At 44.8% G+C, this 15,488-nt stretch overlaps 1 protein-coding gene across 1 annotated transcript; it reads left to right on the forward strand.

Moving 5' to 3' along the window:
• Positions 1 to 3,731: 3,731 nt before the first annotated feature.
• Positions 3,732 to 15,248, forward strand: LOC137802250 (collagen alpha-4(IV) chain-like). Its single transcript, XM_068600003.1, has 28 exons — positions 3,732 to 3,796; positions 4,307 to 4,372; positions 4,491 to 4,526; positions 4,687 to 4,749; positions 4,869 to 4,887; positions 5,227 to 5,310; positions 5,427 to 5,469; positions 7,664 to 7,773; positions 8,400 to 8,567; positions 8,644 to 8,698; positions 8,795 to 8,902; positions 9,023 to 9,109; positions 9,147 to 9,232; positions 9,400 to 9,453; positions 9,520 to 9,564; positions 9,803 to 9,868; positions 10,026 to 10,169; positions 11,450 to 11,524; positions 11,682 to 11,799; positions 12,197 to 12,277; positions 12,743 to 12,865; positions 13,030 to 13,137; positions 13,232 to 13,387; positions 13,472 to 13,579; positions 14,104 to 14,220; positions 14,320 to 14,508; positions 14,613 to 14,896; positions 14,988 to 15,248. Exons 1-28 carry the CDS (start codon positions 3,732 to 3,734, stop codon positions 15,246 to 15,248), a joined length of 2,919 nt encoding a protein of 972 aa, XP_068456104.1.
• Positions 15,249 to 15,488: the final 240 nt, after the last annotated feature.

Below are 15,488 nucleotides of genomic sequence, written 5' to 3' on the forward strand. Positions count from 1 at the left end.
CTGCTGCTGCTGTAACCAGTGACGAAGCTGAGGCCCAACACATCAAACCATCAACACAATGCAAAGATGATCCTGAAGCTCTCACTGAAGGTCATGGCACTGGTCTGCAGTGTGTGTACAGGTGTGTACATGTACACATGTGTGTATACTGTATGTTCACCCGAACCCAATTGGGATGCAAGCATTCAAGCAGAGAAAGTCGTCTATAATTAGTGGTGAAGTGTTTTCAGGAAATGAAATCCTCGATGTACTGGATGCACCTGGAAGCTGTGTGTGTTGCTTCCTGTTTGTTTATAGTATTCGCTCCATGTTCCTGCAGTGTGCACACAGTCTGCACACAGTCTGCACACAGTGTGCACACAGTGTGCACACAGTGTGCACACAGTGTGCACGCAGTCTGCACACAGTCTGCACACAGTGTGCACACAGTGTGCACACAGTGTGCACACAGTGTGCACGCAGTCTGCACGCAGTCTGCACACAGTGTGCACACAGTCTGACCACAGTCTGACCACAGTCTGCACATATTGGTGATCTAAAGACAGTGTTTAGACATTAGCTGTCCCCGGTTAGCACGCTAACATTGTGCTTTTGATTTGAATGGCATTTACAACCAGTGGTGTCGGTTTATGTGGGAAACGTGGTGCAAAGCCCCTCCCACCTGCTGGCCACAGGTGTGCAGGTATCACACTTAATTGACATTAATATAATTATGCATGAATGCAATAGTCTACAGTTTAAGGTCAGTGTCTGGACATAATAGCTTTAAAATTGTGCTATCAAGCGCAGTAAAAGAACGAATGTGCTCGTCCTTTGCAATGGTGGATACTTCCAGTGACATGAGGAAGCGAACGCTACAGCAGATACAAACGGTGAGTTGAGGAGAGAACATGAAACGTTAACGTTATGCACCAGCTCAGATTATCAGCTGTTAATCCTGTGAGAAAAGTGAAATAGCTGATGGGTAAAATATTGTCTCGTTCAGGTTTCACATCGGCCCAAAGACGCATCAATGTTAAAAAAAACTTTCCCACACAAAATAGTTTCACTTTCAGAGTTAAACTTTAAATTATGTACTGTGATATGTTGTGTGACGTGTTTCCATATGCTAACGATAACACGGTGACATTAACGTGCACTTCATATTTAATGTATTGTGTCAGTTATTATTTTCCATGTTTGGCATGCTTCCCAATGGATCGTCCGAGTCGTAGCCAACTGTATGTTTTTGGGACGGATGTCTGAGATACCCGTGAATGTTTAGACTGAAAGAGAAAGTAGAACAGCAGATGTCCCACTTTCTAAATTACTAAATTTCACCAACATAAACTCATCCAAATATTTAGTAAGCTTTGAGAAAACATTACTGAATGTTTGTGACACAGGCACTATAAAACTCAGCTTACACACAGACACACACACACGCACTCACGCACTCGCACACACACACAGTGGTGGGAACACTTGGCATCTGGACTGGTTTTTCAGCAGGAAGGCAGTGCATTGTGGGAGTCGATCCTTTGCCATCAAGGTCAGAAAGCTCATTATTTCGTGTTTCTGTGAGAGCGTTGATTTGTTTAAACCTTTCTAATCGGGACCTTCCAGTCTCCACATGGAGATGTGTTCATTCTCAGGGCTTCTTCTCAAAGGTGTGAAATATTCTGGGATGTTAGAAATGCCCAAAACACAACCGTATCTCATCCCGCTCTTTCCTTTGCCGTCTTGTGTCTCTGCTTCTTGACTGCAGTAACGATCAGACGCTCTCAGGCTTCTGCTTTGTGTGTGTGTTGTTTCAGGGGGAGGTTGAAGGCCCGTGTGAGGGAAGAGACTGCTCTGTATGCCAGTGTCTTCCTGCCAAAGGTGCACGGGTATGAACTCACTTCACTGTGTTTCTTATATCTATTAGCAAGCAATCCCTAATTAATCTCACAATATGCTGATATTTTGAATTGCAGTGGATTCTTCTCATAAGAAGGGAATTAAACTACCGTAAATAGTCACTTTAAATGTTTCATATCACACTTATACATTGCTCACAAGAGCAGTAAAATAATATGAAATGAAGTTGACAATCCTAAATGATTACAGATGGAGAGGTGAATAAAAATCATAAGTCATTGGTCCTTGAAAAGTCACTCAAAACAACACGTTTTATAGACACAACTCTTCTCTTTGAAGGGAGCTCCAGGGAAGCCGGGCCGCCAAGGATCCCGAGGACTGATGGGAGCCCGGGGACGGGGAGGGCCACTCGGAGACCCTGGCAGGAGGGGAGCAGAGGGGTCACCTGGGCCAGAGGGGCCCAAAGGCGACCGCGTGAGTGTGATTATTCATTGTGTGTGTGTGTGTGTGTGTGTGTGTGTGTGTGTGTGTGTGTGTGTGTGTGTTTGTGTGTGTGTGTGTGTGTGTGTGTGTGTTTGTGTGTGTGTGTGTGTGTGTGTGTGTGTTTTAAGACAAACAGACATAAAGCGAGATGCTGTATAGAAGTATTGCTAATAATCGCAATAAGAGTACATTATTAAACATATGAAACAATTGTCTATAATGTAAATAAGTCATTGGTTGTGAGTGAAGTTTATTTTTTTACATTTCAGGGCAACACTGGTGTTCCTGGTTTTCTTGGTAATGACGGCTCACCAGTAAGTAAAGCAATGTTGTTGAAAATGTCATCTGTCTTATCAGAAAAGACCTTATAGTACACAAACCCTTATAGTACACAAACCCTTATAGTACACAAACCCTACACAAACCCTTATAGTACACAAACCCTTATAGTACACAAACCCTTATAGTACACAAACCCTTATAGTACACAAACCCTTATAGTACACAAACCCTTATAGTACACAAACCCTTATAGTACACAAACCCTACACAAACCCTTATAGTACACAAACCCTTATAGTACACAAACCCTTATAGTACACAAACCCTACACAAACCCTTATAGTACACAAACCCTTATAGTACACAAACTCTTATAGTACACAAACCCTTCACAGCTCAATGTGAAGATAACAGATGCGTCGCCTATTTTTCTCTCACAAGGAATTTATGATATATCTTTGATGTATTAATATCAGACACTTTCTCAGTTGTTAATGTGATGCGGTATTCAAAACTGTAGCTGCAGAGTTCACACATTTATGATATAATGTTGGCGAATACAAGCTGCAGTGAGTTGCCCCTTGTGTCTGGTGTGCCCTCTAGTGGTCACATCATGGATCACAGTAGATGTGTCTGGTGTGCCCTCTAGTGGTCGCATCATGGATCACAGTAGATGTGTCTGGTGTGCCCTCTAGTGGTCGCATCATGGATCACAGTAGATGTGTCTGGTGTGCCCTCTAGTGGTCACATCATGGATCACAGTAGATGTGTCTGGTGTGCCCTCTAGTGGTCGCATCATGGATCACAGTAGATGTGTCTGGTGTGCCCTCTAGTGGTCGCATCATGGATCACAGTAGATGTTCCTGGTTCTTCTTTGTGCTTAATGCAGCTGCCTCTTCTCTCCTCGAGTGTTTGATTTTGATAGAAACTCAAGTATTTCACAGTAACCAGCATAAACTTATGGAATATTAAAGTTAAACTAGAGGCCTGAAGCCATACATGCTGTAAGCCATGATTTCTTTACCATTCTCATCGTACTTGTGCATCACCACAATAACTGCACGACATTCTTCAGGGCCACCCTGGAGCAGGCGGTGAGCCTGGTTTGCGAGGGCTGGATGGCTGTAATGGCACAAGAGGTCGACCAGGAGTCTTTGGTATTCCTGGTCTGGATGGTCTCCATGGGCCGCCGGTGAGTGGAGCAAAACGCATGCAGCGCATTAAAACTGTTGGGATTTATAAATGTTTTGATATTTCTGCAGAACAAGATTTATGTCCTTTTAGATAGTTTTAGATGTGGCTTGTTGATCTTTCCCTAAAAAGCTATTATTGTAGGAATAAACAAGTGAATAATAAACATTAGTGCTGGATCTTCAACATTCTTATTCTCATTAATCTTTTGGGCTCTGAGTTTTCCCCCAAAAATATTTTAGATGTTTTTTTTAAAATTTTTGTCAACGAAAAATAAATAAATGAATAAAAAGTAGATTTTTTTTTTTGTTATTTTTTTTTGGTCCCTAATTCGTCAACAAAAAAATAAAAGTTGATTATTATTATTATTATTATTATTATTTTTGGTCCTAATTTTTTTTGGTCTAGTGTTTTTGAAAATAATGTATAAATATAGAATTCAGTGTCTGCTGTTTTAACTATGCTATTTATAATGTGTTTAATGTAAACATGTATGGTGTCTTCTCATCAGGGATCACAAGGACCAAAAGGATTTAAAGGAGAACCTTTTTATGGTGCTTCGCTTCCAGGGCTTCAGGTAAATTCCTCCAATCTGGAGCGGCTCAGGTGATAACGGACAAGTCCCATTTCTGTTTGAGCGGCTTCATACTTAAATGCATTTTACAGCGTCTGTAAACATTTGTTCCATCTCACAGGGGGATCCTGGTAGAGATGGACAGCGCGGGGTACCTGTAAGTTTCCTTTATGTATTCTGACAGTAAAACAGGATTCCTCAGTCTTTTTCTGCAAGAAGATGAAGCAAGGACTGAATATTTTCTAACATACACCATGCGTGTAGTTGACTCAATTTCACTTTCTTGAACATGGTATTTCTTTTGTTTTTAACATCAGGGAAGACAAGGAGTCGTTGGGCCTAAAGGCCAGTCGGGCCCTCCTGGCCTTCATGGGATTCAGGTGCAAAAGTCATGTTTTGTTTATAGCTCTATTTATATATGCTTTAATTATTATTATTAATCTACATTATAAGAAGAAAAGCTGCATCTTTATATGTTAACACGTGTGATCCCACGTAGGGATTGGAAGGACTCAAAGGTGTGAGAGGACTACCAGTGAGTCATCTTACAATATTTGCCATTGTAGTATCTTTACACACACACACACACACACACACACACACACACACACACACACACACACACACACACACACACACACACACACACACACACACACATATAAAACCATACTAATCTTTTGGTGGCTGTGCAGGGCGACCCTGGAGGATCACTGGCAGGAGCGAAAGGTGACGATGTAAGAAACCACTTTGGCCTTTGAAAGTTCTGCACTGAGGTTTCTGCGCTGTGTGAAAGTTTATAAGCGACTTTTATCCGATCTAGCGAACATCTTTACCCCCTTCATTCCTTATTGCAGGGGGAGCAGGGGCCACCTGGCCCACAAGGACCAGAAGAAGTCATAGAATTTCCTCCAGACTTCCTTCCCCCCAAAGGCAACAAGGTGAAGGCAAAGCTCTCGTTTTATTTTCTAGCAGTCTGCTTATTTGGAACTACTGCATTGACCTGTATGAAGACAAATATGTTTTAGTTTTCTTGATTGTCTTCGTTACTTCTCAGGGAGAGATGGGTCCTCCTGGACAATGTGGACCAAAGGGCACAAGTGTGAGTTTCATCCAGTAAGCATACGAGTGGGCCTGAGACAAAGAGAAAGGTATTTCATTGGCCTTTTCTTCCTCATCAGGGTGGAAGAGGAGACGTATACCTCATAGCCATGAAAGGAGAGCAAGGCATCCTCGGTTTTCCTGGAGTCAGGGTGGGTGACTTAACTCAGACTGCAACATGCCTTTAGACAGACAGACGGTATTCACCCCATTGTTTCCATCTCAAGGGTCTTGCAGGATTTCCTGGGAGAGATGGACCTCCAGGACCTGAGGTACATCTGTGATATGAGGACTTCCTGTATGCTCCTATATATAGGCCATTTTTTAAGACTCAATACATTTATATTGTTTCAGGGTTCGCGTGGAGAGAAAGGATACCCAGGTCTCATTGGAAGAAATGGACCGAAGGTGGGCTTTACACAAACATCAAACGGATGTGCATCACAATTTTAACAAAGTTCATCAGTTGCAAACAAAAGCTACTTGTCTGTAAAACATGCAATGGCCATTATATTTAAAGTTCTCCTGGAAGGTAAACTAAGAGGACGCCTGCAGCACAGATGGCTGCTGGCGTCTTTGTGGCGTGTTATCTGCTGCCCTCTGGTGGTTCCTCAATGCGATACTTACAAGACCTGCTATTTCTGATCCCTCTTCTCATCTTCATGTTCCATAGATGATTATAGTTTCCGTCGCTGTCTTTGCATCCAACAGGGTTACCCAGGAGATCCAGGTCCACCCGGTCTGTTGAACTTACTCAATGGAAGTGATTCCAGGGGTGAGACCACAGCAGCTATAATAACTTCATTTGAGTTATGATTGGATAATAAATTAAATATTAATTCAAAGGTCAGCAGTTTACAGTCTTAAAGTTATGGTTTTCACCAATGTGAACATTAGCAAAACAATATTCTGTGGTAACATTGGCTTTTAGATTTTAAATGTTTTCTTTAACACCGTCACATGTAAAATGTTTGAGTAGAAACCTAAAATACAAATATGAACACGAGCCACTTCTTCACCGTTATCTGCAGTCCTATTTAAAAATATTGCTAAATTATGATTTTTTTTCATGCTTTATGGGTCAGGTGTTAAAGGTGACAGAGGGTATCCTGGACTGCCTGGAGCCCAAGGTGACCCTGGGTTCATGGGCATGCATGGACCTCCAGGCCCTCCAGGGTTAACAATACCAGGTCAGAGCTTGTCATCTTCAGCATTCAGGTTACTCCTGGATTTCTGTTCTACATATCTCTGAGTATATCTCTCACTCTGGTCAGGATCTGACCTCCAGCCAGAATCTCAGTCCGTCTTGATCCTACATTGCTTGAACGTTGTTCTTGTCCTTCACCCCTCAGAAGAGCTCGGTCTGCCTGGGCCACGGGGGTCTGTCGGTCCGAAGGGCTACAAGGGAGAGCCAGGGCCGTTTAACAACTTTGAAAATTTGTTTCCGGGACTAAAGGGAACTAAAGGAGTCCACGGACCTAAAGGTGTCACAGGCACTCCAGGTCCTCCAGGTAGACTCTTACTTCCTTCACATTGGACACAAAGGAGTTTCCTATGTGTTAAAAAGTGAATCTGACTAATATATTTTCATAATTTGAATGGTTGTTAGCGAGCCATTTTTATTTTGCATGTTCATTTGAATGTTTACTTTTACTTACTGTGTGTGTGTGTGTGTGTGTGTGTGTGTGTGTGTGTGTGTGTGTGTGTGTGTGTGTGTGTGTGTGTGTGTGTGTGTGTGTGTGTGTGTCATTCTTGGTCAGGATGTGGAGGTGAGTTCTCAATTACTTGATGAAAGGAGTCCACTAATTATTCATGCATTAACACTACTTTATTGAATTCATGTTGCTCAGTATTTGCTGCTTGTTGCTCCTCAGATTACTTCTGTGAGTCTGGTTACCCAGGAGATGATGGTGACGCCGGACCCAGAGGATCTCCTGGAAACCCAGGGGTCAATGGCATTAAAGGTGATCTGTTCATATGCATCAGTCAATCCCACAAGCAGAGCGTCTGTTCTTCTCTGTGTCTACTGACCTCTGTTGGAATCTAGAAACAGATTGAGAGTCCTTATGTGTATATATACATGTGTAGTTGTACAGTAAACACATGTGCTGCATCGTAGTAATACATTTCGTCATCGTGAGTGTCCCACAGGTTGTCCAGGGGAATGTGACTGTCGGTCTGCTGGGGGAAGAGAAGGCCCCCCTGGTCCAACTGGTTATCCAGGACCGCCAGGATTCCCTGGAGCTCAAGGACTTAAAGGAGACCCAGGGCTGAAAGGATACGAGGGGCCAAGAGGTCCACATGTAATGACAGCAGGACTCTAACTAACTAATATATATAACAGCAATTCTCTTGCACATGTATACAACTTTGCAGCAGTGACTTTTTCAATAATTTTTGTTTTCTTTCAGGGCTTTCAAGGACTTCCTGGTATACAAGGACATAAGGGTCAAAAAGGTCACTCTTTTGTGGTCGATGCTAAAGGTTAGCCCCTCTAAACATTGAACCTGCACTATAAACACTATTATTATACGAACAACTCTGCAGGGGATGGATGAGTTCTAAGTCAAGATTTATTTGTTTGTATTCAACAGACACTACAGTAAGGCAATCGGCACAACAGTAGCTTAAAAGAAAGACCACGTTGTTTTATTTATGCCTATACTGATGGTTAGTAAACATTGATAGTTTAATATGTTCAGTTTATTTTTATTGTTAAAAGGTGCCAAGGGTAAACAAGGAGTCCTCGGATACCCTGGTCCTCCTGGAGCAGCAGGTAGGCCAGGACTGGATGGAAGTCCTGGGCCTGCAGGGGATCCTGGATCACCGGTGAGGGTCTATGTTTTAAGTGCTTTATACGTAATTTATGGAACTTAAATTATGCAGTTATTGTACCAGACAATGTGTTTACAGGGTGCTGGGTACGTAGGAGTACCTGGTCCCAAAGGTTACCCTGGTGTTGCTGGAGCAAAAGGGTTTCCAGGGCTTACAGGCCCCCCAGGTCCTGGCGTTCCAGGCTCTCAGGGGCAACCTGGACCTAAAGGTTATCAGGGACTTCCTGGCCCCTCAGGAATTCCTGGACGACCAGGCCCTCCAGGTCAGAGACGGGACTAAATTCAGAGATTCCCACAATAAACCATTGCCATGGGCTCAAACAGTATGCTGTATTTCAGGTGAAACTGAGGAATGCTGTCTTGAAGAGATTGGATCACCCGGTCCAAAAGGAGAGTCAGGCTCACCGGGTACGTTTTACAGGTGTTACAGTAATATCTTTAAAAAACATCATCACATGTTGCAAGACACGTCTTCTTTGGCTGCTCGTAGGGATTCCAGGTGTGCCGGGAAGGGATGGTCCTCCAGGTGCTGTGGGACTGCTTGGTCCAAAAGGCCTGAAAGGAGATGACAGGGAAACTGGTGGGATTGGACTGCCAGGTAACAACTCTCTATAATGATTCAAGGACCATCCACACCGCAAGCAATTTAATCATTAAGTATACCCTAAGAAGTGCTGTTTGAACCCTTCAATTCTCATATTTGTAAAAGGTCCTTTAGGTTTCAATGGAGATCCGGGCGACCCTGGTCCGAGTGGAATTAGCCTGGATGGCTCTTCAGGACTTCCTGGGTTCCCAGGACTTCCAGGCAGAAAGGGTGACCCAGGAGATGTCCTCTTTGCCAGGCCGGGTGCTCCTGGCCCACCCGGCTTCCTTGGGGCTCAGGGGCCAAGGGGACGCCGTGGAATTCCTGGAAACCAAGGGTTTCAAGGTAAGTTTCATCAATGTTTAAGTGTTCAAAAACAAACTACTCAGCAACTTATGCGTCAGCTAATGTGGCATATAGCAAGAAATCCCATATTTAGTCACATTGCAGTGTGCTTTCCCTTCTTTCCTGTACATTGGAATTGGTTGACCATCGCTGTCTTGTAACAACAGGTGCACAAGGCCAACCTGGACGACCTGGTTGGAAAGGAGAGCCAGGAGACAATGGTGACCCTGGTGTCATTGGGCCCAGAGGCCCACCCTGCACTTTGTGTGAACTGATTGGTTCTCCAGGCCTTGCAGGACCTCCAGGAAACCCTGGACAGAGGGGAGTACCAGGTAAGCACACAGCAGTGGCAATTAGGTCACTCGTGTCCATCAATGTCCCTTAAACAGGTCTGGATTCATTTTAGATTCATCAATTTGTTTTTTTTATCAATATATGTATCTCATTGAACAATATAATGTTGCATAGGATATGCCGGTCTGAAGGGCTTTAAGGGTGATAAAGGTCCACCTGGTCATGGACAGAGGGGTCCGGAAGGTTTCCCTGGCCCTCCCGGTTTGCCGGGCTCAGCTGGACCAAGAGGTCCCGCTGGTCCCTCAGGAGATCTTGGGACCGATGGCTGGTCAGGACAGAAAGGTGAGCTACTGGCCTGTAGTGTAATCATGTGAAGTCTTGTAAAATGTTTGTTGAAAACCAAACAGTAGCAACACATTCCAGAATATTTCTCGAGAAAAAGCCTTCACTGAAACATGGTCCATCAACAATGCTTCACATTTCCTTTCAATTCCTGTAGGTGAGAGCGGGTACCCAGGTAGGGCCGGGGCCAAAGGTTTACCTGGCCGCCCTGGACCTGCAGGACCCAGAGGTAAACAAGGAGAAAGAGGCTTCGATGGGCGTCCAGGTGACGCTGGATACCCAGGACAGCCTGGTAATAAAGGTAGGTGTTTGATTTTTTGATAATTATACATATTTTCCAAGCAGCAAGTTATGAAAATATAAAATATATATATTTTCCGTTGGATGTGTTGCAATGCACATACAATTATATTTAGAATATATGCATGCCTTAAAACATGGCTTGAGGCCACTGTTCAGAATATATAACTGAAATATGTAGCATGAATAAGATACTCGACCGTGACAAGGATTTCTAAAATAGTTGTACAACACAGACGACCTATACAGTTACAATGGTGGACATGCAACTACAACACAAGATGAAAATGAATGAGCGTAAGATTTTATTGACGTTAATGAGCATTTCATCTCCACTCTGTGGTCCATCCAGGTGTTCGTGGTCCTCCAGGATTACCAGGACCATCAAGGATCTTGAATATAACAAAAGGCCCATCAGGACTGAGAGGAAGGAAGGGGCAATCTGGACAACAAGGACCTGCAGGCAATGCAACTGTTCCTTAACAAGATCCTACATTTAGTTCCCAGGAACTAAACTGCGCATACTATAGATAACTATAGATTGTGATTAATAGGACATGACTATGTTTTTTTTGTGCTACCCACAGGCTCAAAGGGCCTAAGGGGAGCGCTAGGTGACCTGGGGCCTGATGGATGGCCTGGTCCACCAGGGTTTAAAGGCAACACTGGTGCTCCAGGCAGGGCAGGAATACCTGGACCTCATGGTTACCTCGGGATCAAAGGCTTCCCTGGTTCAAGGGGATATCCTGGACCTGATGGAGATCGGGTACACAATGCACATAATGCATTTTCTCCATAACTTTAGAGATAGCTTGTCTGTGTCTGTGTAGGAACTCAACGAGAATGAAAAATCATTTCTGACAAGTTCAACATTCTGCAATGCACAGCCAGTATGTGCCGGGAGACGGCATGGATTAGGTTCACAGCTCGTCCTAGACTGCTCATGTAATATATCTATCATACATGATACATATATAAGAGGTGTAACAGCATCATAATTAATAGTATGTCAGTCTCAAAAGTGTTGTTAAATATTTTGAATCTGTTGATGTCTGTTAAAGGGGGATCAGGGGCCATGGGGACAAGTAGGTATCCCAGGATCACCAGGATTTCCAGGAGCCAAGGGTGAGTCAAAAGAGATGAATAGTTCATACAACAGGATGTGAATCCACAGCAGATTAGATCATTTGCAATGTAACAACAAAGCCCACCAACATCTCTCAGTATTTCTGTCATTCAGTTGGACTGAACGAGACGAAACATGTCTACGTCTGTTCCTAGGTGAGCCAGGACGGTCTTATGGAGAACCTGGTCCACCTGGACCCAAAGGATTGCCGGGGAAGGATGGACCCAGTGGTGAGTTCAGAAATACCACACTGAACAACCGAACAACTGAACAACTGAACAGTAGACTTACGATTGAGGAGTTACTTAAATGATGAGGAAGGACTCCAAAAAAAAATACTTGAGGATGTTTGTAAAACTGGAAATAACTTAAAATAATTCCCTCTAGCACCCAGAGGAAGTCCAGGAGATCCAGGGGACCCTGGACTGCGGGGAAGGTCAGGTCTGCCTGGACAACGAGGCGTGGTCGGTGATCCAGGAAGACAAGGAGGAACAGGTGATGTCCAGTGAAGACTTAAATAAAACGAATGTACAGCAGAAATAATTTGAAAATAGAGGAATGCTGTTTAACTTCAAATTTAGGAATGCTAGCCTTGAGGTGTCAGACAGTTGTCTATCTCCAGAGAGAATAAATACATAAATAATGAAGTTAATTAACAGTAAGGAAGTCACCAAGATCATTTAAAATAAATATAAATATAATCTAAATATAATATGAATGCACATGAACTGTCATTCAATGGCAGTAAATAACTGCTCCTGTTTCCAGTCATTTTCTCCTTCAGCCATTAAAACAATATGAGTCAGATCTTAATGTTACTTCAATGCTCAAGTACTTTGACATTGTGCTTATATGCACGTTTAAACTCTCTACAGGCTTCCCTGGACCTCGTGGCCCATCAGGTCGTCCAGGTGTTCCAGGTTTTCCAGGCGATTCTGGAGGTCTGGGACCCCCCGGCCCACCGGGCTCATATGGGCCTCCAGGTACTAACATAATGTCAGGTTACAGGCATCGTGAGCCTCTATTAGTTTATTTGTATTGGCTCCAATTCTGTGTCAAAGCGGCTCTAAAACAGGACCGCTAATAGCCTCACAAGATTATTTCACGTTGTACTCTGGATTCATGTTCAGGCCTGCCTGGACCATCAGGCCTCGATGGACTCGATGGGCTCAGAGGTCCAAAAGGGATGAAAGGACCAAGTGGTAAGAAGGGTGTTTTATCAATTTATTTTATCAATCCTTTCTTTGCATGTATGTTATGGTGTGTCTGTTGGTGTACATTAGTTGTTCATGCAGTATACAGTTAGCGACACCCTCTATCTTTCACTTAAATCAAGCAATTATAGTAAGTTAATTGTACTTTCACAGTCAATACTCATCAAATCATAATATGTTGTGATATTTTACTATTGACACTTCAATTTACAAATGTGTTACTTCAAGGCACAGGTATACCTGGCCCTCCAGGACCGTATGGTTTTCCTGGAGTCAAAGGTCTTCAGGGTCAGCAAGGGCCTCCAGGAGCCATTTTTTCTGGGTCCAAGGGTCAGAGCGGCCCACCCGGTGCCACAGGTATCATATGTCGTACCATGCATTATTCTGTCATGGTCACTCAGACTGTATTATGTTTTGTCATCTTTTTATTCAATCTATTTGCTGTTTCTTGCAGTTTCATTCCTCTATGCAGTATATTTTGTGACATAAGGTATTTAACTTTTCTGTATTTCTTCCCACAGGTCTTCCAGGCTTCCCAGGTGAACCTGGTAACCCTGGCAAAGAATGCTCCAATCCTATTCCAGGACCCAACGGAGAGATAGGATATGAAGGACCTCCAGGACCCCCAGGTGTGTGTTTTGTGCACATGTTGATATATAACTGTATGTATGAGCGACGTGGTATCTATTTCTCCACAACCTGGATTTTGCTTTGGGTGTTAAGGTCCTCCTGGGGAGCCAGGCCCTACAGGAAGCAGTATTTACACCCAAGGAGACCAAGGCCCAATTGGCCTCCCGGGGTTACCAGGTCGTAAGGGAGACGGGGGCCTTCCAGGGCCCCCTGGACCTCAGAGCTACCCAGGCTTTACAGGACCAAAAGGTATCACAGCGCTATGCTGCTAGCATCAGTATTTACAGTGTTGCCGTCCACTTGCATGCTCTAAATGTTGCTGCATGTTGACAGGCGCGACAGGTCCTGCTGGTTCTCGAGGTTCCCAGGGACCCAAAGGTCAGATCGGGGTCCCTGGCCCTTGGGGCCGCAAGGGAGTGACCGGCCCAGTTGGAGAGACAGGTGAGTCGCAGTGGTAGCTTAGAGATGCGCTTATGTGTGTGTGTGTGTGTGTGTGTGTGTGTGTGTGTGTGTGTGTGTGTGTGTGTGTGTGTGTGTGTGTGTGTTATTATTAAAGTGAAATAGAAATTATCTGATGTTTTTCTTTCACTTTTATTAATTAAGACTTGATTGTCATTTCATCAACACAACTCACTGTTAATATGTTATGACAGTACATCTGGAAATCAAAACTTTATGCTTTTTTCCAGGCGCAAAAGGTGCTACTGGTGATTATTATTACAGTAAAACGGGTAAAGCTCCGCTTGGAAAGCCGGGACCACGTGGTCACCCAGGATCTCTGGGATATCCTGGTGATCGGGGCCCCCCTGGGACTCCAGGACGTAAAGGCAAGACAGTTTAATACTTTGTCTGCATATGTCTCTGATTTCACATGTCTGTGTCTGCATACACCTGTGTGTTTTCATCCTTTCTGTGTGTGTGTGTGTGTGTGTTTGTCCTTGTTTGTTTGTGTCTGTGTGTTCCAGGACAGAAGGGCCCCATAGGGTTTGTGGGCCTCCCTGGTAAACCAGGTCCTGCCGGCCGTACTGGTCCTGTTGGAGACCCGGGGGATGCTGGTCAGCTGGGATTTGCTGGACCTCAAGGTAAATCATTGACTACCTCCAAAAAGTAGCTAATCTCATCTCGTCCTCGCTCTCGTTGTCGACCCATGTCCTCCTCTTGTGAACCCCTTCACCCTCCAGGTATCCCAGGTCCACCTGGTGATCCAGGTAGCCGAGGCCAGGGGGAGGCGTCACCGTCAGGCTTCCTCTTGACGATCCACAGCCAGTCAGTTCAGGTGCCGCAGTGCCCTGAAGGGAGCAGTCGGCTCTGGGCGGGCTACAGTCTGGTCTACCTGGAGGGACAAGAGAAGGCCCACTCTCAAGATCTGGGTAAGAGTCGGCTTTAAGTGCATTGTGGTTGGGATTGAGTTCACGCGTCAGCCCATTCGTTTGTAGGGTTTCTTTCTCTCTTCTTGCACCTCCTCTACCTGCAGGCCAGGCTGGCTCCTGCCTCCCTGTTTTCTCCACCATGCCGTTCTCCTACTGCAACAAAGGTGCCTGTCACTACTCGAGCCGCAACGACAAATCCTACTGGCTCTCCACCACCGCTCCCATACCCATGATGCCCCTATCAGGCCTGGAGATTAGCTCCCACATCAGCCGCTGTGCGGTGTGTGAGACGGTGTCGCCTGCAGCGGCTTTTCACAGCCAGGATCACGCTGTGCCTGCATGCCCGGCCGGCTGGAGGAGTCTGTGGACCGGCTACTCTTTCCTCATGGTGGGTGTGATAGAAATCTTTATTGTGGGTATAAAAGTAGACACGCTGTCTCGTTACCTGACGGCCGCCCTGCTGCACTCCTTCTCTTCAGCACACGGGGGCAGGCGACGAGGGTGGTGGCCAGTCTCTGACTTCTTCTGGGAGCTGCCTGAAGGATTTCCGCGCTCACCCCTTCATCGAGTGCCAGGGTGCGCGCGGCTCTTGCCACTACTTTGCCAACCTCTACAGTTTTTGGCTCACCGCCGTCATTCAGACGGATCAGTTCACCACTCAGAGGCCGGACACCATCAAGGCAGACGACCAGCAGTGGCGCAAAGCCAGCCAGTGTCACGTCTGCCTCCGAGAACAATGAAGGACCTTCTGTCACTTCTAGTAAAAACATCTTTTGAAGTCAATCTGTTTTCCAGATATAAGTCTGATGACCACTTTGAGTTATAGATATATTCTGTGTGCTATCCGATCTGATTAATGTGTCTCTGCATTCATACGTTGTTAGCTTTATCTGATATGATGTTGCTGCTGTCCTTACTTTCAATGAGGTGCTATTTCTAAAGAAAATGTTAGATCATCTTGCTGCTGTACCCGAAGATGT

This window comes from Clinocottus analis, unplaced genomic scaffold, assembly GCF_023055335.1.
Source record: "Clinocottus analis isolate CAN_PGR_092001 unplaced genomic scaffold, fCliAna1.0.p SCAF_11, whole genome shotgun sequence".
Taxonomy (NCBI): Eukaryota; Metazoa; Chordata; class Actinopteri; order Perciformes; family Cottidae; genus Clinocottus; species Clinocottus analis.

Excerpts from the sequence above, each read along its gene's own strand:
- LOC137802250 (XM_068600003.1), top strand. The coding sequence starts at position 3,732 with ATGGCACAAGAGGTCGACCAGGAGTCTTTGGTATTCCTGGTCTGGATG. Across the intron at positions 7,774-8,399 it reads AGGGGCCAAGAGGTCCACAT|GAGTACCTGGTCCCAAAGGT; the intron begins GTAATGACAGCA and ends CTGGGTACGTAG. Across the intron at positions 8,699-8,794 it reads TCACCCGGTCCAAAAGGAGA|GGATTCCAGGTGTGCCGGGA; the intron begins GTCAGGCTCACC and ends GGCTGCTCGTAG.